Raw genomic sequence first — 21,748 nt, forward strand, 5'->3', positions numbered from 1 at the left:
GTGGTATTTTTAAAAACATGGGATTTACATTGTATTGTTGTTAATTGTGCAGCTCTCCTGTAAGGCACAAGTGTAAGGAGGGATCAGCAGAAATGAAGATGTTAAGGCATTCGGTCACACTCCTGCATATGGCAACTCAGTGTACTTACTGTGCAATAGTAAATTGTAATGTGTAATTGGGTCCTGTTTAACTGTGAAATCCTGTTAATTTGTGAGGTCACACAGCTGTATGTGCCATCAGCCAGACATGTCTGGAGAGTCAGGAGGATGGGGAGGATAGGACCACTGCAATCAACTTTGGATGGTAAGACACTGTCTGTGCAATTTCAGCTTTGCTAAGTCCAAATAAGAGTTTACCTTATGCAAAGAAATCTAGAACTCAGTATTTTGCAGTAAAATCTTGTTAGCCAAAAGCAAGACAATCTTTTATAATTTTGGTTAAGATATTTTTTTTAATTGTGTACTTGTATCCATGTGTGCATGTCTTTAGAATATTTAATCTTATTTAATTTAATAATTTACTTGCTCAAGCTTGTGCTGGCATTGGTGAGGGGAAATGATGAGGTGGAGAAATGATGTGTTTTTAAAATAATCTATTAATATGTATCAAAATCAGTTACCCAGAATAGGATAATTAATACAGTTGCAGAAGATGTAAAGCATTGAGATTTTGCTTTTACTGTATACTATAAAGAAACATTTTCATTATGTAGCAAACTGTAACAAACAGGCTTTGCATGGTAAATATTTATTCCTGTTTATAAATATTGCCTCTAATTAGATAAGGCAGAAACTTAAACCTCTGGATTACTCAAAATATCAGGATTTTATGGAACTTGCAGAGAAAGATTAGAGAATGGGACAAACCTAGCAATCAGGGTAAATTTACACTAGATTAGTTGTGCCAATATGCTTTCTCATGTAGACAGTCTGTTTCTTGCAGCTTTTCATACCTTTTCAGCTTCACTATTCTAGAATTTCACCTCTCTGTGATCAGGTAAAATAATCGTTAATTCACTGACACTTAAGCAGAATTAATAATGAATTTAAAGTGGGGCCTTTAAACGGCAAATGATTAATCTACATTAGTCCTTGCTGTCTTTCAAGATGATGCAATCTGCTTGAGTTAGTTTTGCCAGATAGAGTAGATCATGTAGGGACTGTAGCCTTTAAATGCTGCTGTAGGGTTGTACAGAATTAAGAGCTTTGTCCAGAGCTGAAACCTAAAGACTTCTAGTGATAATTTTTATTTGAGTAACTATGATGGTAAAAGTTTATTTTGATTACCTTCTTAGTGTAGTTTCCAGATAACAACTAGTTGGCTCAGTTTGAGAATTTTTAATTACATATTTTTTCAGTTTAGTTTCTTTCTTTGGAAGTCCCCTCTTCTCCACATCAGCAGTTTTTGTTTCTTTCACTGACCTACATGACTCTCCACAGCTGTTTATACTGTCTGGATGTTCTCCACTGTCAAACCTATTGTACCTTTATCACTTCCACATTCTCCTGGTCTCCTTGCCATCATACCTACAGTTCCTTGAGCTCCCTGCCAGGTTTCCCTTGTCCAGATTCCCTCAGTTCTCTCCATTTCATGCCTCCCCTGGTGTGGGCAGCTGGGGGATAAGGAGTGCCTGTGCTGTGCTGGTGTGAGCAGCTGTGTGCCCTCTTTTTTCCTGGCTGCCTTCAGGTGAGCTGGCACACTGAGCACTGCTCTCCTGGCTCTGCCTGTATTCAGGTTGCTAAAGGAATTTCTTCTCTCTGGCCCATTGAAAATTTTCACAGTACTTGGTATTTTTGCATCTCCTATTCTCTGTTGAAGTTCAGCTGATGAACTCAAGTATGTTGGAGGCAAGATGGTGAGGAAAGATGACTGTGTTCATGTAAACCTCATTTTCTTATGAAATCAGGCTAAAAAGAAAGTGCAGTCAACATGAATGTGTGAAAACAAGCAGGTAACCTTGTGCACATGACTTGTTTAATCCCTCTTGAGTCCATATGGGTTAAAGCCAATTAGCATGAAAGTACTGCTGAATCACATATGGTCATGTTTATTTGTGCTTTTTCATTTACTTAAATGGCAGACTTGTGAGTTCTAAATGCCCTCTGTATTGATGACTCCATCCCATATTTCTCTTTAAGGAAAGAAGCTGTGATGGAGAAATGCAGATAAAATTGACTAATTGACTGAAATAATTGAACTGTCGAAGTCATGTAGTAGTTTACCTTTGCTGTACATGCACTTTTCATTTAAAATGCTTTTAACTGTTAGCTTAATAGGCTTCATACATTGACTTTAATTAAAAATGTTTACTAAGTAAACTAAAGGTAATCACAAATAAGCATTTTATCAGAAATTCCAAAGGCTTGCAATGTTGAAACCTGCTCTCAATGAATATATATCAAGATTAGTGATGTTTAGGGTCATATCCTATTAAATTGGTGCTTAAAATATCCCTACTGAAAGTGCTTTGAGGCTTTAAAAAACAAACAAAAAAGAACATAGAAGTGTTCAGTCCAGAAGATGGCAGAAGACACTTGTCACCATGGGTAGAAGCCAAAGAAAAAACCTTGAAACCTTGTAATCAAAAACTTCCAGACAGGGTAGGGACATGAAGCATTTGCTTTGTAATACACTCTGTGTATAGTCCAGACTCTGGAGTATTATTTTCAGAGAGGTGGTTATTAAACATGAAAATGAAACAGCTGAGGAACTGTGGGTGTTGTTACCTCTGTAAACTGCAGTCAGGTGGACCTTTGGCCACAGTGGCTCATCAGAGTGCAGCACCGACTACACTTAATTAATTTACAGTCAGATATGTGCTCACTGGCTGAGTTTCCTCAAGAAGTTAGAGCAGGATTGTCATTGCTACTGTGCATCACCAAAAGTTGAGTTGTTTCCTAAAAACGTCCTCTGTGGGCTCAAAGGAGCTGCACAGCAGTTTGGGAGCTGCATGAACGAGCCTCTCTGCTGTGGCTTCTTGGATTCTTCTCCAAGATTTTTGTCTTAAGGATATTATACAGGTTCTTGATGATGTTTTCACTGTTTCTGCAGTGACTGGGATTTAATGTGGTCACTGACTTAGCTGATAGGAGAGAAAACTCATTGAATATTATCTTTCTGTTGGTTACCTTAGATTTGGTTTAATTCTAAATGTTTTTACCTAGCAACTTGATTGAAAGTAGATGATGTAGTTGAAAGCACAATAACTGCATGAGAATAGGAATATTGTGTATTTCTGCAATGAAAATTTTTAATCATCACAGTTACTAATTGTCTTCTGTCATGCATTTTTTTAAAATGTCAGTAAGATTCTTTTTTTCCTGAATAAAATACAGGTATGGAAGTATGTATTTTTATATGCATTTTGGTTTTGTGTGTTTTCACTGCTTATATTTCAGTTTGCCTGTAGCAACTGATGTTTAAAGAAAGGTAAGACTTTGAGTGAATATGTAGTAAACAAACTATTTTAATGTATGTGTTTTTATACAAAGCAGATTGAGTCATTTGATACAAAATAAATTGTTTTAAAAAATGTTGTTACCAAAATTTTTTAAATTATTGTTTCTATTTTAAGTGGGTTTGGAACCAGCACCTCTTTCTGTATCTGAAGAACGACAACTTGCAATTCTGACAGAGCTACCTTTTGTAGTTCCTTTTGAAGAAAGAGTAAAGGTACCTAATTTCTAATTTAATATGCTATTGGTTTTTTTAGCTTTTTGTTTTGAGTAAGTGTAAAAAGAGCACTCAGGTAGAAACTGGATTCAGTTCAGATTCCCTACAGAAGGGTATGGCAGTCTGCACTGTTTTTCCTCAGTACTCATGTAGCAACTGAACATTTGACATTAATGATTTCTCTCTTACTTTCCTATTTATTTGCCCTTAATATATTTGCATTGAAGTTAGAAAGATTTATTCCGAGGCAGGTGGGAGCAGTTTGCAGTCCCGGCTCTGGGATGGCTCTACACCATTGCACCCTCTTGTGGTGGCACAGCACCAAGGTTTGTGGTTGTGTCTGTACCTGAGTGCAGGGTCACAGCTGGAGACGTGGATGCACTGCCTGGGGTTGCTCCAGATGAGATAATGGATCTCTGTTTTGGGAAATTAACTCCTAGAGATGAAGTCCCTGCATTCATAGCTGAGTAACTGGATTTCAATAGGGTGTATAGCTTAAAACTTGCAAGATTCTTGTACTTGATTGATTGGATTTGCTTTTGAGTGTTCTTGAGATTTTATAGATGTGACTGTTAGTTCTATTACCTCTTTCAGTTTCCACCATAAATCTTCTAAAACCTTTTTTATTTCTGTTAAACACATTTTTTTAAAATTGATTTAGTTTTAGTATCAATTATTTAAAAACTGGTCCCTAAATTGTCTTGGAAATCTTACATTTCAAGACACTGTCAAGGGAATGAAGAGTAATTCCATAGGGAAAGTCAGTCTTTATTTGTCAAAACAGACGGAGGCAGCTTTGGTAGAAAATGTGTAGTTCTTTTCTCAGGCTTCTATGAAACAGTTGTTCCAACAAAACACCTTATTACTGTATGGCTGTCCTACACTAGGATTACAGGGAATGGTAGGAGCTGGCCTCAAGCAGGGATCTCTATGTCATGACATAGTCATTGCATTCCAGCCTCTGGACTTCTTAAAGCTGTGCTGAGATGCATACATGTTGTGGTTTTGGAATTCATAAAGCCTTTTTTGGTGCAATTGGAATTCACAGAACCCTGTGTGCTTTTATCACAAAAACTGAAGTAACAATGGCATTAGAGCTTGGAGATAAGGATAAAGCTACGACTGAACTTCTGTAGTTCAGAGAGGAGATCCTGTTACTCTGTGTTTTGGAACAAGTGTGTACAGTCCTTTTTGTGTAACAGTGGGAGTCAGCATTCCTTTGGAGTCTCCCACTGCCTCTACAGAGCAGGTTGCAATAAGGGAAGAAAATACCACAACCATAACAAGGTTTTTTTTTCCTGTTGGTCAGTTGCTGTCTATTGCTCTGTAATTTAATAGGGTAAGCTCAATGCTGCTTGTGTGTGTGGGTTGTTCCATATGCCCTTTCATCTCCTGACTTCCTCATGCTATTTTTACCTTGACTTACCAGATAACAGATACTCTTACAAGCAATTGCAGAGTGCAGTTCCATGGTAGGCTCTTCAGCTTTCTGGCCCCAGGGAATGTTTTCCCCTTCAGCCTTAAGGCACAGTCTGTGGGAGATCATGAATGCAATTTGCAGCAAGTGCCTTGGTTCTCACCTCCTTAGGCCATACTTTGGTCAGCTTGCCTATGGTGATGCTACTTCCCATGGTGTGTGCTTCAGTCAGCATTGCTTGTTTTCCTCTGTTTGTCTGAAGTAATTGCAAATGCTTCAGTTGTGCATTAGAGTTCTCATTTTCAGGACTAACATATCCAGGAACATTGAGTTATGTAGGGAGTCAGAGTAAGGACCCAAAAGAGTTTTGCTATGAGATGTAATACCAGGTGATTTTTTCTATCTTTAATTGGGTAACAATTAATAAACTATCTAGTCCTGCTTCAAGAAGAGTGGTACTGAGCAAATTCTCATGCTCTGTACATAGAAAAAGGTGCCTGTGGCTATGTGCCTTGATGTTATAAAACTAGAAACATTTAGGCCAGAAGGGACCTCTGGAGTACTCTAGTCTACATCGTTCCTCCACACAAGGATAACGTCAGACTTGGGTCAGCATGCACAAGGACTTGTCCAGATGAGTTTTGTCTATCTCCAGAAACTGAGATTTCACAAATTCTCACAAAACTTTTTCCAATACCTAATCATTCCTATTATGAACTTTTTTCTTTATGTCCATCCCTTATTTCTCTTTCTGTAGCTTGGGACTATTTTCTCTGCTGTGTACCTTAGGAAAGATTTCTGCTTTGTCTGTACTGTAATTTTCCTGGTTAGAAAGCATCTTCTCCACTAGCAACAGTTGCCCATAAAAACAGTAGATTTGAGACCTTACTCTGCCTTTGTTTGCTGGGGTCAGATTTCCTCTTTCATGGTAAATTCGTTGTTTTTAAAAGTAGACTCTTATTTATTTAATCTTCTTCATTAAAAAATTGTCTGACATATCACTGGGAGATTATATCCTTTGGAAAATGTGCTAGACTATTTATTGAATATGGGAATGATGCCAAGGGAGAATATAGTAAACATACACTGCCTGGATAGAGGGAATATTATTATATATTAGGCAACCCCCTCCCATGCAACATCTTGGCATAGAATCACAGTTAGCTACAGGTATTCTTCAGGGGAACAAGTTCCTGCTGTGAAGACTTGAAAATGGACAGTGTGAAGTTGAATTTGTACTTCACCTGGCATAATTGTTCTGAATTTTTATGATGCTCTGGTTATTTTTTAAATATTACAGTAATATCCATGATTATAGCCTGAATTATTTGTTTACTGCTTATACAAGGGGAACTGGTACCTATTTTCTCATTACTGAGAATGTTCCTGACCATTGCAAATAGCAACAAAAATTATTTACTGGTATTGAGAATAATTTCTGTGTGTGTAAAATACTTCATGGGACTTTTTTCCTTTGTTTTTGAATACTTTGCATTTCAGAACTCTGAGAGTTAGGGAGAGGAAACTGGAAGCACTGACACAATGTATGTAGATTTGCCTCTTTATGTAGAAGGAACTGAAGATGGTATCTTAGCACATAAAAGTTGTTTGCATTTCTGTCCCCCTTATCCTCTTTCATGGGTCATGACTCTCTATTGAAGTTTCTTCAGCTTAGTGAGATAGAAGACAAATCACTTTAAAGTGAGTGCCAGAGGCAGCTCAAAGGACAGTGACAGGAGTGAATAACCATCTCTTGTTGAATATTTAGATCTGCACAATGACATGATTGCTCTTTTCATTCATTTTAACAGATTTTTCAAAGACTGATCTATGCTGATAAACAAGAAGTTCAAGGAGATGGGCCATTTTTGGATGGAATTAATGTCACTATCAGAAGAAATTATATTTATGAAGATGCTTATGATAAACTTTCTCCTGAGAATGGTATGTTTGCAATTATCAGCTTGTTCACAACACTTTATTGTTCTTACCATGTACTTCCATATTTGCTTATTTGACTGGTATGCTGTAGATTTATCAGCTCTGAGATACGAAAGTTCTTAAAAGTTAAATTTCCTCGTTTTTACAGAAGTAATTTTCTCCCATATTCTTTCTGATTATTGCAGTCTAAATAATCTCTTTACAACCTGTTTTTATGGTGCTTTTCTTCCCATTTGCTCATCCAAATAATTGTAATTTATATATTTTTCTATGTAATTCTTAGATATTATCTGCTTTGGCAATCTTTACCAACATATACGTATAGACTGAATGGGATTTGCTAGGCACAATGTGTCTGATAATAGCGCAGAGCTCTTTTTAATGATGGGATATAGTACTATACATTTTACTACATTGAATTAAATCACACGTTCATGTGAATCTGTGTGAGTCTTGCACTCACAATATTTTATATAAATACAATTTTCAAATTATTCCTGGGTCTTTTAAAAATATTTTCTAGGATTTTTTTTATTCCTCCACCTGTGGTCTTATCCACTTCTTTTTTTGATGACTCTTAAAACAAGACCTTTTCTACAAAGTGCGTGTTTCACAAACAGAATATTCTAAAATTCAAGCCAGTAATAAGAGTTTTGCTGCTATTTTCTAGGTCAGTTTTTATTCTATCATATATAGTTTGTGTGTGTAGTTACATGTGTTTTTATCCATACAGAAGTGAAGCAGACAATTGCATTTGAGTTTGTCTCTCCTTTCTCTGCAGAACCTGACCTAAAAAAGCGCATTCGTGTTCACTTGCTTAATGCACACGGTCTTGATGAAGCTGGTATTGATGGTGGTGGAATTTTCAGAGAATTTCTGAATGAACTCCTCAAATCAGGATTTAACCCTAACCAGGGTTTTTTTAAGACCACCAATGAGGGACTGCTTTACCCTAACCCTGCTGCACAGATGCTTGTTGGAGACTCCTATGCCCGACATTACTACTTCCTTGGGAGAATGCTTGGAAAGGTAAAACCAGTGTTCTGTGATACAAAGCTATAGCAGTACTGAAATTATTCAGTTGTGTTTTTTTTCGAATTAGGAGGAGTGGATGGGAAAAACAAAAGATTTTCCCACACTTAGGAGTACAGTAAATTCACGAATACAAGCCGCACTGACTATAAGCCGCATCTCTGGGTGTTGGCAAATATTTTGGTTTTTGTCCATAGATAAGCCGCACACGAATATAAGCCGCTCTGTCGTTCGCAGCGAGGACCCGCGTGCAATTAGTAACAGAGCCACGGCAGGGCGGGGTTTACTGGCTGAGCTAAGGCTGTGCAGGCTCGGCCCGCTAGGGGCCGCTGACGGGGCCAGGTGGGCCAGCTCGGTGCTGCAGCTCGGGGCCGGCCGCCGCTGCCCCTGGGCTCGGTCACCCCGGGTCGGCGCTGCCCCGCGGTGGCAGGCAGGGACGGAGCTTCCCCCGCTCCTACGGCAGCGGCGGCGGGCGGGGACGGAGCTTTCCCGCGCCCGTGGCGCCGGCGGCGGGCAGGGACGGAGTTTCCCCGCTCCTGCCGGGGCAGCGGCGGGCGGGGACAAAGCACCCCGTCGGCTCCCCGAGCCGCGGCAGTGGCTTGCGCGGGGCTCCTGTCGGCTCCCCGAGCCGCAGCAATGGTGGCGGGCGCTTCCCCCCCCCTCCCCGGGCCGCAGCAATGGCGGCGCCGGCTTCCCCCCCCCTCCCTGGGCCGCAGCAATGGCGGCGCCGGCTTCCCCCCACCTCCCCGGGCCGCAGCAATGGTGGTGCGGGCTTCTCCCCCCCGATCCCCGGGCCGCGGTAGGGGCGGCCCGGGTCCCCCCTCTCCTCCCCGGGCCGCGGCAATGGCGGCGCCGGGCCCCCCCCGTCTCTCCCCTGGGCTGTGGCAGAGGAGGAAAGAGAGCTCTCCCGCCTCTCTCCCCGCCCCCCGTGCTGCCTACAGGGAGCCAGGCTCCACCCGCGGTGCAACAGAGTAGCGATTTGTAACAATCGCAAAATGCCGACTTTGCAGCTGCTCGGCTCAGCACTCTGGCAGGCACTTCTGAGGTTGTATTAGCCGCTCCTGATTATTAGCCGCATTTCCGGTTTAGGAGCAAAATCTTAGTCAAATTGGTGCGGCTTGTATTCGTGAAATTACTGTAACTTTTGGATGTTGGGTATGAACATTACTACTACTAAGTTTCTGGTTGATTTTAATAAATTATATATTTGGGAAGTACAGGAAATTTGTGTTATCCTGACTGCCATTTAAGCAAAGTTTGTGTGTGTTTGCTTCTGTGTATATCCTCGTGCTTAGGGGGGTTAAGTTGATTGAAGTCACCAGCTCTACTCTGCATATAGTGATTTTCAACCTGGAGCTTTTAGGAATATGACTGCAGTTGCACTTCCATCATTCGGAATATATGAAATGAATGTTTTAAAAGTTACCAGTTGTATGAGGTATACAGTTCTTGGTAGCATTTAAAATTTGCCATCAGCATTTACCATGCTTAAGAGCCACATGCAAATTACTTTTCTTACTCTGTTTGGGATTTTGTACATTTTGTGTATTTCTTGAGTTTTAGTGCTTGATAATTTGGTGATATGAATGTTCAAAGGCTAATTGATGGTTCTTGAGCTAGATGAAGAATGAAGGGGGAGGAACAAAGAGAGAAACCATTACAAACATTAATTACATTCAATTTTCTTTTATGGTCAGGTTTAATACTGAGGCTATTTCATTCTAAGCACTCGAAATAATTTTTATAAAGCTAATAATTGTGAAACAAAATTTGGAATACAGATTCCATTTCAGAAAAAAAAAAGTATTAACTGCTATTTAGCTGTCTAATACTGAAGGTATTTAAGATGCAAAAGTCCCATGTAACTGCCTGAAGTATTTTGGAGGCTGAAATGTTGCTGCTGCTGCTGCCTTGCAGGGAGGTTTGATGTGCAGTTGGATGTCTTTAATGAAGCTGGAAGCAGTTTCAAGGGATGTTGTTGGCAAACAGTGAATTGTTGAAACAGTGCTGTGCTTGGGGGTTGCCAGTTGACTGATTTAGATAAAACTGCCTCTTTGTAAGCAAATTCCCTGCTAATGCATCCCAGCCACTGCCACATCCAAACTTCTTAAGGAATGGAAATTACAAATCTGCTGTTTAGACAAATTATCTTTGAGTGATGTTCCCAGTGCTGTTGGGAGATGAATTCAGTGCTAATACAATAGTTGGTAATTATGTCTGATACTGCATATCCAAGCTTCAGTTTCTTTCTGCATATATAAATTTTTGGAGTGGGAAAGCAAATACTTGTGGTATTGTTAAGGAAATTACTTTACCACAAAAATGTTTTGTGGTAGGGCTGAACTGTCTGGAGAAGTTTGAAACAATATTTTTAAAAACGATTGTAATTTTGAGTCTTCAGTTTCCTCTGTCAAAACAAAACATTGCCTTCTGTAATTGAATTTCAAATATTAGCATAGAGACAGAACTTGCAAAATGTGTTTTATCTCACAGAGTGCTACAAGTAGAGTTTTTTGGCTTTTTTTAAAATCAGAGAATCTATCATTTAACATTTTGAAAGCATAAATTGTTTTTGTATTTGCAGTATGTGTAGATAAGGTAAGAATTGACAGTGCTACTTAATAATTACCCTTGCCCAGGTGCACAGACACCTTTTTAGTGGTGTATTTAGAGACTTGATGAATTAAACAGAAAGATAAGGCACGACCATACTATTCAAAACCTGCCAGTATTGTGATCTTGGTTAGGTTTTTGAATACCCACTCATCCGTTTTCAAAAATGTGCCCATTTTATGCTTTGCACAGGGTTATTTTAGAGCAATAGTGAATTATTAAAAGCCCCTTTGCAAACAAAATAGATCCAATGCAAAGGAAGCAATCAGGCATCCACAGCAATTTCTTATTTGTGGAAACCAGTATGTAAAGAGTGCTGCCACCAAAAACTCTCACGTAAGAAGCTTCAGTGTTATCAGAAAACAAATACATTAAAATATAATAATTTATAGAAATTCTCTGTCTCTTGGTAACCACTTCATACTAATATCCAAATGCATTTAACTTTCAGCACCATGAAGTTACACCTAATTCAGTTTTTCTTCTCATCAGGAAGTTTGTAGCAGCTTGGCATCTTCTTTGGTAATTGGTCAGTTCAGAAGCAAAAACATCTGAAAATTTTTAAAACATATCTTGAAAAATGGTATATCTGAAAATGTAAATAATTTTAATCCTGAATAAATTCCTGAGTTTTGGGTGTATTTTTCTAGTTGATGATGAAATTAAAATCTGTGTACAAAATGCATAGCCTGTTCATGCAGATTTTGTAGTCACTGGATGAGCAGAGGTCTTGTAGAAATAATACTGTATGGTCATGTAATTGCATATGTTGTCCAAAATCATCCTTAAAAAAAAACAGAAATGAGTTTGCTTAAACAGCAGCTACTCAAACACTTGCAAAGTTTACATTTCTCAACTGTCAGTGACTTTAATCTGAAATGTAAATATTACCTTAGCACTGGTGCCTTTTAAGCATTTTCCTTTCTCTTCCTTGGAAGTTAAAGCTGAGTGGCCATGCTCACCTTTGCTGAGTCTCCTCTTGCAGGAGGGGTTAGAAACTTGAACCTCAGTGTTGCCCACTGGAAGCACAGCTGGGACTGAATCCCAGGCTTTGCTTGAGAGCCAAGGGTGTCCTGAGCTGTCAGGAATGTTCAGGCAGAGGAGTTCTAACCCCAAATCTTTGTTGTGCTCTCTGGAAAGTAAAGTCTTCTTGTCCCAAGTGGTGTCCCAGAAGGATGGATAGTCTGGATGCTGTGATCCTTTTGCTGTTTTGTTAGTTTGGGCTGTGGGCAGGCTCCTGATTTGGTTCCACTTCCTTTCTATGTGCAAGGATTGTTGTTCTGGCTGCTCTAAAAATCTCCCCATGTGCAGACTCTGCTGCTGCAGGTTTGGCAGTGTAGTGGAACTGGCTCAGGAAAACACAAAAGGTGTTTTTTGACAGGCTGCCAAGAAGCAACAAAGCAAGGAAATTTGGAAGCATCACCTGAGAATATTGAATGAGAATTTTCTCCATGCTGATTCTTGAGTGATCTGCTGCAAACCTGAAAAGAGGGAAACACTGGTTAACCATTCCAGCAGAAACAGTGCTTGGTAGAACAGTGATGGAGAATTAAAATCATATTCACCATTTTCTGACCTAAACTCAGTCTAGTATGCAACATATTTCTCCATTTCCAGTTTACATTTGCATTTATTCAATGATGTTACTGTGACAGATGTTGTGGAAAAGGACATTATTTGTATTTGGAATTCTTTGACATCAAGCTGCTGATTCTTAGGATAATTTACTTAAACTTCATGAAGTATCAGCATTAGTTTAAGAATATGGCAAGAAATCCACAGATAGATTAGTATGATAATTTTTATGGTTTCCTCTTCTTCCCTTTTGACATAAACCTGCTAGTTCTTGCATTTATTTTGTTTTGCAGTGACTGTCTCTGCATGTTAAACAGAGTGACTCTGACAGTAGAGATTTCTGTATAATACACTTTGAATTTACTCAATTCTACCACCTCTCTTATTCCAGAATATTAAATGGCACTTGTGAGTCACACATTCATGTTGCTGAAGAACATTTATTTTTGAAATGTAATATTAAATCCCCTTTTCTAAGCAATAGAACCTGCAGTCCTCGGAAGACACTAAGGTTTTCTGGAAATATTTAGATTTGTTTTGCCAAGACCCAACTTCTGTCTTAAATTACTGGGAAAGCAATATGGAGAAAAAAATGTCATTTGAGGTTTTTTTTAACTGAGTTCTTCCTTTGTGGAACCAAGTAAAGAAGTTCATAAAAGAAGCAGCAAGGATTAGAGAAAAACTAATGGGTTCATTTTAAATTGTACCATTATTTTGTTTGTGGATACAATCTAGATTTAGTTCTTTGATCATTCATATTTAATGATATATAGGAGGTCAGTAATTTGCATAGACTTGTGGGTATTACATTGATGAAAGGCAAAGTTGTTTATTTTCCTATGAGTTTTTGTAGTTTACTGATTTAAGATCTAACAGACTGTTCTTTGCACATATCTAAATGCTAATTAAATAGATTGAAAATTGAAAAAAAAAAAGTTACAGAATAGGTCTTTGGGTAAAATGAAGCTTTAGAAGAGTAATAGTGGATCAAATAGAGATTTTGTTGCACTACAAGTAAATGTGAGACCTAATTATTGATTAGATTTTTTTTTTGTGTATATTAGAGAGTGTAGCTTATGGCTGCTGTTTGTAACTTTGAATATTGTGCTTGTCTGGAAGGTACAATTCTAAGATGAGCAGTGTCTGTAGAATCCATTCTGCAGAAAAACTAAAGTAGTTCTTAATCATTCTCAGGCCTTATCTAAGAAGTATGGAACCAGGAGAGGCTTTTCACAGCAAGATCTGCATCAGATCCTAAACTCTTAAATTATAAATAAGCTGCATGTATGGAGTTAAAACATCCAAGGAAATTTTTCCAATAACATATTTGAGTGTAGTTTGTGCACCAAAAGCCTGTGGAAAGAAAACAAAACAAGAAAACCTCACAATGAGAACTGAGTTTCACAGATTTGATTGTTTGATAGGATGGTGTGTCAAGCATTGCACTGCCACTTTGTTGGAGGGTGGGGTTTTTTCCTTGTGATTTTTGGGCTGCCCTTTCCCTTTTTTTGTTGTTCGCTTAATTAGACCCACTTTGGCTTGGTTTAAGTGAGTACACCTTTGATTAGTTTGTGCTGCAGCCACAATTGATACTGCTAGCACCTGAAGGGTAGGTATGGGATTGGGGATACTGATGCAAAGAGGAAGTAATTGGTATAAACTCTTTGTTTTATTAATTTCAGTTATCTCACATATGATTTTGTAGATTCAGCATTTTGCTTAAAAGCAAGTTAGCTGATGATCATTTGTCTCAGAAAATGCTGAATCATCTGATATGGAATCAAAGCAGGAATTTACCATGGAAAGTGGCATGATCCTTTAATGATAAACTTAGTATGGAAGCAGAATCCTAAGAGAGCAGAATTAATACCTTATGGAAGTTGTTTCATGATTTATGAATGCAGATGTAAACTAATTTGAATCTATTTTCTGACACAGTTCTTCAGCTTGTCAACTCCTTTGTGTACTGGTGCATTTAACAAAACCAATTATCTTTTGATTACAAATAGCTATGTTAGTAGTAACCTTGTAAATATATGTCTAGTGCTAAAAGACTACTGAAATGTGGTATTTTAACTCTAAATCTTTAGGGAGGAAAAGTGTTTATTGATGGATTGTGATATTTATTGGGTCATAATGTATTTAAATTTTCTTTAATGCATATGTTAGTGATTGTTTACCGTGATAAAGTGCATAGAGGTCTCTGCAAGGAGTTCTGCATGGAAAGAATTACCTCATGTCACTGGTCACTCCTCAATTAAAAGTTCCATTAGCAGATGATTCCTGCTTCTGGTTTGTGTACTGATTGCATTTTATTGCCTCTAAATCAGGTTCCTAGACAGGGAATAAATAAACAGTTAGAGTGTGTGGTAATGGTATCCGGATCTTTTTTCACAGTTGGGAACACCTACATCCATTTCAGTCAATTAGGTCTGGAATATTTACTGAAATTCTTGAATTGGTTTGAACTTTAAAAATTACTAGTTTCACTGCTGTTAAAATAGAGATTTATCTTAGAAGCATATCCAGAGGTTAGTTATGTAGTATCAAGTGTTTCAGTATATCAGAAGATTAAACTTAAATAATGAGGAGAAGTTTTCCTTTTATCTTCAGTTCTTCCTAAATTATGTTTAAATTTGAGACAAGAAAAATCTGTTAAGCCTTTACTGGAAATTCAGTAATGAATGATAACTATCAGTTATCCATTGCATCCACAGGTATCTATAGTGCTTTCCTCTCTGATCTCTCAAAACCCCCCAAATGGCATTGATAGCAATTTTTATCATAATTATGGCATAAGTTACAGAGATAACTGTTCCTATTAAATGAGAAAGAAAGTATCAAGATGATAAAATTATAATTTTGTGCATGTGCTGCCATTTCTGAAGCACTCTGTTTTGGTAATAAACATTAATGTAATTTCAAGACATCCTGAATTCCTAGAATAAAAATACTAGCATGACTTTCCATTTATAAATTAAAAATTAATTCAAGGTCATTACAGTTAATATGATCCAGTGAAGTCTTTGTGAATGGTTCCTTACATTTTCCTTGTCCTGTGTTCATGAGTTTGGTCTGTGCTGCCACACCCCTGCCATCCATTTCAGGAATTTGCACCAGCTGTGACAGGCAGGTCCTTCATGCCTGAGTCTTGCCACCCCAAGTCTCTGGAGCTTCTATAAACTTGTGCTCACTGACCTCCAGATTCCCACAGAGTGGGAAATCTGTAGTAAAACCAATTCACAAAAGGCTTTTTCTAAAAAAAAAAAAAATAATTTAAAAATGTGATTAAATTCACACTCTTGCAAGGGCTGTTAAAGCTCACAGAAGCCTAATTACAGGAATCAAGCTGTGGAATTCTGGAGTCTTGTTTTTTTAAAAGACACAACAAAGACAAGCTATGAATTTTCACAGTAATACAGGGAAGATAATGCACCAGATTTTCCATTACTGTGGTGATGCAAATGTATCTAGACATCTGCTACTGCTCAGAGAATTGGAAGCAGTGACTTAGAGCTCCCAGGTAAAGGGACACATTGCATTGAGACACACCTGGGAGAAATAACTTTATTTTGCCACATTGGCTTTAGAAACAGTATCATTTGGGGTTTGCTCAAACTTAAATTTTAACTTAAGTTTACTTACGTTTTAAGTAATGTAAATTTTTAGTTCCATCTTTTTCATTTGGGTTGAAAAGTCTCTGCTGCCCCCAAAGGCTTTGTGAATGTGATGAGGTTTTTCTGGGATATAAATAATAAGGTAGAAGGAAGTTTTAATGGTTTTGCTATTTTTTGATCATTTTTATTAATGGTTCTGTACAGCTTTGAAGATCTATTGCACTCTGTAAGTGCTAAGTGTTATTTAATAGTAACTGTTTAAAATCACTGAAATAGAAAGGGTTATGGTCTTGGGGGCTGATTATGGAAATAACTGAATTTAAGTCCAGTCCTTTACTGCCTTATCCCAAAATCCATGCCTCTTTCAAGGGTGTGACTTTTAGCATTGTTTATGCTTTAAAATACAATTCTGGGTTGTGAAGGATTAATGGAAAGTAGCAGCAGTGACTGATTATTTTTCTTAAGAGAGATTTTAGTTGAAATAATAAATGAGAGAATTAGTTGTAGACCTGAGAGTGTAAGTAAAGGCAGTAAAGCTGCCTTGCAGGGAGAGAGGTTTAATTAGTTCATCTGTGAATTTGTTTATGCAGTTTGAACTTTATTCAGCACGTTGTAGCGCTCGTGTAACCTCTACTGTGTGCAGCTAAACTGGCTGAAATGACTCTAATAGCTTAAAAACATGGTGTGAAATATTTTCTTTCTGAAGAGCAGTTCCCTAAATCTTGGGGTGGTACCTGAACATACCTTGTAGTACTTAAATGGTATCATGATAGTTACCATCTGTAGTCTCTGTCAGGCATTATTCTTATTTTGTTGAGAGAAGAAAAGTTCTCCTTATCCAGAGAACTGCCATCCTTCTCTTTGCCCCTATGTACAGCTGTCCTTCAGCCCAGATCCTTCTTCCATAACATATTACAGATACTAATTGTATGCCTGTATTCTGAAGGGTGCTTGCCTTAAAGAAGTGTTTCTTGTTCCTCCACATCACAGGTGTGTAGTGAGTGCATTCAGTGTATATTTGTGTCTGAACATCATATTTTTCATCTCTTCAAATGCCCACATTGTGATCTGTGTCACTGAACAGAGTAAAGGCCAGTCCCTGTAGCAGTAAATTACTGTGAACTGATCTGTAATCATAGGTAACTGAGATTAATTAAGAGAGGAACAACAGACTTCAGACTGCATGTGAAGCAAAAAATTATTTAACCACAGTAGGATTTCTGTTACTTTGGTGGTTTTTAATATTCTGGTGTGTTCTGCAGGCATTCAAACAAAGGGGGAGACAGGTGGGTGAAGTCCCTTTTACTGAATATTGCTTTTTCCATAGTGTAATAGTTGCTCTTGGCCTTTTTACCAGAAAAAAAACCTTTATTTTAGCCATCTCTTCAGAAAATAGAAAAGGCTTGACATAATTAGGAGAACACTGGGTTGGGGAGTACTAAAAATAATTTGTTACTGAAATATAAATTTTTTGAAGTCATTTCAGAAGCTTTTAAGTTACTTTTTTTGATATCTGGAGATGTCAACTTTAACTAAAGAGCATCCCTAATATACATGAGTTTGAAAGAGTGTTGGGAAATTCAGGTTGGCCTTTAGCAGACTTTAGGTACTTGGGAATGTGTCACCCTGTGAACATCACAATGTTTGTGGGATTGCCCTTGATGTGAACATCAGTGGCTCTGCTGCAGACCAGCTGCTTGCCCCAAGTTTGTACCTGCAGATTGCACTTCTGTCCAGCTGGAGTGTTATATCCCAGCCCTTCAAGGAGGCAGAGCTCTATAGGATCAGGTGAGGGTTTTGTGTCGACCCCCACATCTGGGCAATAGAATGTGACCACCAGTCATTCCTTTCATGACTTCCCATCTGGACTTTTTGCCTTACGTGGGTCTGCTGCAGTTTATGGGCTGCAGGGTAGAGACAGTGGGGTCAGGGGCTCAAATAGAAAAGCTGGGAATGTCAGAATTCATCATAGAAAGGCATCAGTTTCATTGGTGACTACTGCAGAGTGAAAGGAAACCTGGGAAAGGGTGAGAATCCTTGAAGTTTGAGATCAATTTTAAAATACACATTGGTTAAGCTTGCTTTGATCTCCTGAAGCAGTGTCTGAGCAGGAAGCTCTGACTTACCCAAACAGAAGTAGACATCTCTGTTCTAGAGCAAGCCATTTTCTTACATCAGTGTTGTTGCTCATTGGCTGTGAGAGGAAGAAAGAGGAAGGTTCTGTGTGGACAGCATGACCATACATTGTATTAAAGGACTATATAAGTATACTCTAATGATGCAGCTTCACACTGCAGCTGATAAATCTGGCAGCTGCTTCCCTCTGGTAGAGGTGGTCACCATTCCCTGGCCTGTTGCTGATGCTGGGCTCCTGCCTCTTTGATGTTGATGTTGCAGAAAGCCAGTTCAGAGAGTCCAGACAGGCAAAAAACTGAGCTTAAAATAGAGTAACTTAGAGCTCCCCCAGGCATTTCAGTATGGAAAAACGAGGAGAGTCTCCCTCTTGGCCATTAGATCAGCTTTAGTAAGAAAAATCTCCATCAGGGTGGGCTTCCATGGGCAGCTGGCAGCTGGAAGGCTGGTGAAACAAATGGTCCTGCAATCCCACCCTGTTTGAGCCATGGCCGGGAGCTGGATCTTACTCTGATTTAAAATAAACTTCAGTGTCCATGCTGTGACCACCAACACACACCCACTCTGCAAACCCCAAATCCAACAGCCCAAACAAAGTACAGCACAAATAATCTGCAGGTTTTGAACCTTATTGTTGTAATGTTGTAATGACCCTGTAGCCTCTATGTACAACTGCTCTGCTTGCATCCAACCTGGGGAAATCAGCAGCTGATTGGTTTCATTGCCCTGGCAGGAATGTGTGGAATCACATTTTTTAGCAACAACAGGTAGTATGATCAGTTTATGCTGACTGAGAAACAGAAAAGTTAGATGGAATCCAGAAAATAAAGTTTCAGTTTATTTACTCCTATTGTACACAGCATTTCTCATCATCTGTGCACAGTGCTGGGCTGTAATGGTGGTACTCACCTCTTTGAAACAAAACCAAAGTTCATCATTACTTTATTCAACAGAGTTTTAGTGCATTTTTTATTAAACTTTATTAGGATAGCTTGACTTTCAAACTAATTAAAACACTGCTGTTTGTCTTCTTTCCAAAAATACTTTATTTTGAATATTGCAATCACTTAGCTAAGAGAGGGAGTAATTAAAGTTATTCTCAAGTTGCACAATTTAGTTTATTTAAAAATGCTTTATATAGTTTTTAGATGAAGTTATAAATGTTCACTTTGGAACTACCTGAAGATTAATAGTGATGCATTTGAAATGCATTATTTTTTTATTGATTCTTAATGTAGTAAATTACTGAAGTTATTTGGCAGCAAACAGAAATAGCCAGTGATGTTGTTCACATTTATTTTCCTGATAGCATCACAATTTGCATTAATTGCATTGCAGCTGCACTCACTTATATTAAAAAGCTTCTACCATAATTAATCCTTTTTATTTCAAATCATTTTGGCACAATTTCTAGCAATAAACACTCATAAAAGACAGACACTTGAAAAATAACATACAAGTTTCTTCAATATACCTATTGCTGTTTTTTTCCTGACAAGGAATTATTGATAGGCTCCTAGGATCAAGTGTTGCAAGTGGTGAAGACTTAAGACCAGTTTGAAAAATGCTAAGTGGATTGTTTTGCATAAAAAATAGACAGGTTTTGAATTTGTGTAATTAACCTGTGTTTAGAAAATACCTTGATTTATGTCTACATTTGTATTTCAGTTGCATACATTATGGAAATTTAATTTATAATCCATTTAGCTGATGTGATCATAGTTTTTAGTGCTATCATTTATTAGTCCTTGTATATTAAATGCTCTAAAGGCTTAAACCTGCCTTGTGTAAAAAATTACACCTCTGCATTTACATTTTATGAGTCACAGATGGAATTCCATTTTAAATTCGGGTAGCTTTGATATATTTAAGGAATTACAATAGCTTTATTGTTACTAATGCAGGAACAGCAAACACTGACCTTACACATTGCAAATTAATGATTTATCCCTCTAGTTTGCTTTTAAAGTCAACTATACAAATGAGGATTTTGACTTCTACACCTTGAATAAATCATATGGCTCTAAATATAATGCACCCTTTGGCTTTGAACTCGTTATTCTCAGGTTTTTTTGCAAGGTCTAACTCACCTCATAGAAAAATGTTCTTTCAAAAGTTTAAGGAATTGTGTATATTTTTCTTAAAGTCTTTGTTGGAATATCATTGAGTGATTAGAGCTGCATCTGTTAGTCCTTTTCCAGTTTTGTTTTTTTTCCCCTCTTGGTAGGATTCCTTTTCTAGGTCTGCAGCAGATTATGGAGGAATTAAGTAGCACCAAAAGTCTGCTCTTGGAGAGTTAAAAGGGAACAAAGAATGATGTTACAATGTTGGTGATGTCTTTTCTGATCAGCCTGGCAGTGGTGTTACTGTTCTGTAAAGATTTGGTTGTCTTTGGTAGAGATGCTCATGTGGCAAACAGACTGACAATGAAAGGCAGCATGTGCCAGGAATGGCTCTTTCAAAACCAGTGGTCCTTTATTCAGAATAGCTCTGAAGGGTACACCTCTCATTCTTCTGAGAGCTACCATAAGCACTTTTTCCTTCCAATCAAACAGTTGTTACTGACTTAAAAAAAACAATCCAAAGAGACTTTGCATTACATGGAAATGTGCTCATACAGTAGATGAACCTAGAATGGTGTTGCTGAAGTTTGAAAATTCTTGAGGATAATTTGAGGTTGCAGTCAAAATAAATATTTTGTGAGAGCTGCAAATTTGGGTCAGGTACATGTTTGGTTCAGTAATTTTTTGACATCTGTAGCAGTGTCAGGCGTAGAAAGGATTTGACCTGTGATCCAGTCAGAACTAAACTCTTGGCTTGGAAATGAGGATGCTTTGCCTGTGCCATTAGAGCAGTGGAATTCACCAAAAGTGCAGCAATTAATCTGTGTAACGTGCACTAGATAGTTTATACCAATTTAAAATGTACTGGGTTTACAGAGGTGTTTTAGGGGGATGAGGGGGATGACAGTTCTACATGTAGTGATTGATATGAATGGAATAATAATGCTTGTGATGGTGCTGATGGAAGTAGAGATGTAAACTTATTTTGTAAGGCATTCTTGATGCAGTTGCATTGTCCCTTAGCAAACCTTGCTTTTCCTGAAAATAAATGCTATTTGAATAAGAAGAGTAATGACAGATAAACAATGACCTTACATTTTAAATCACAACATAATTAATTTGTGAGATTTGGGAACTTGGTATTTCACAAGAATATTCACATTTCAAATTTTGGATGAATATTCTTAAATTTATGCAATATCTGAGCTATTTCCATGCCAGAAGAACCTACTCAGGCACTGAATTAAGAAAGAATTACACAAAAGTTGAGAAAGAGACAATAACCTTCTGAATTGCTGCATATGCAACAATAAAATCTAATGTGCTTTTAATTGTTTATTTTTCAGGCTCTTTATGAAAATATGCTGGTGGAGCTGCCATTTGCTAGTTTTTTCCTCTCAAAATTATTAGGGACAAGTGCTGATGTTGACATCCATCATTTGGCTTCACTAGACCCAGAAATGTACAAAAACTTGCTTTTTCTCAAGAGCTATGAGGGGGACGTGGAAGAACTTGGATTAAACTTCACCGTGGTAAATAATGACCTTGGGGAAGCGCAGGTAAGAATGGCTTTGAATTTTCTTTTCTTTTAGCTATGACTGATGAATCTTTACTATCCCTACTTACTAATTTTTTAATTTAAATGTGATAGGAAACAGCTGGTAAAGCTGCTGTGAGGCATCAG

At 38.0% G+C, this 21,748-nt stretch overlaps 1 protein-coding gene across 1 annotated transcript in view; it reads left to right on the forward strand.

Moving 5' to 3' along the window:
* The window catches only part of UBE3C (ubiquitin protein ligase E3C), a 66,768-nt gene that overhangs the window by 33,468 nt on the left and 11,552 nt on the right, over positions 1-21,748 (forward strand). The window contains exons 15-19 of the mRNA XM_033059430.1: positions 217-304; positions 3,576-3,673; positions 6,902-7,034; positions 7,813-8,060; positions 21,411-21,623. Of these exons, the coding sequence (XP_032915321.1) occupies positions 217-304; positions 3,576-3,673; positions 6,902-7,034; positions 7,813-8,060; positions 21,411-21,623 (780 nt within the window). The remainder of the gene's footprint in view (positions 1-216; positions 305-3,575; positions 3,674-6,901; positions 7,035-7,812; positions 8,061-21,410; positions 21,624-21,748) is intronic.

Source organism: Catharus ustulatus, chromosome 1, assembly GCF_009819885.2.
Source record: "Catharus ustulatus isolate bCatUst1 chromosome 1, bCatUst1.pri.v2, whole genome shotgun sequence".
Taxonomy (NCBI): domain Eukaryota; kingdom Metazoa; phylum Chordata; class Aves; order Passeriformes; family Turdidae; genus Catharus; species Catharus ustulatus.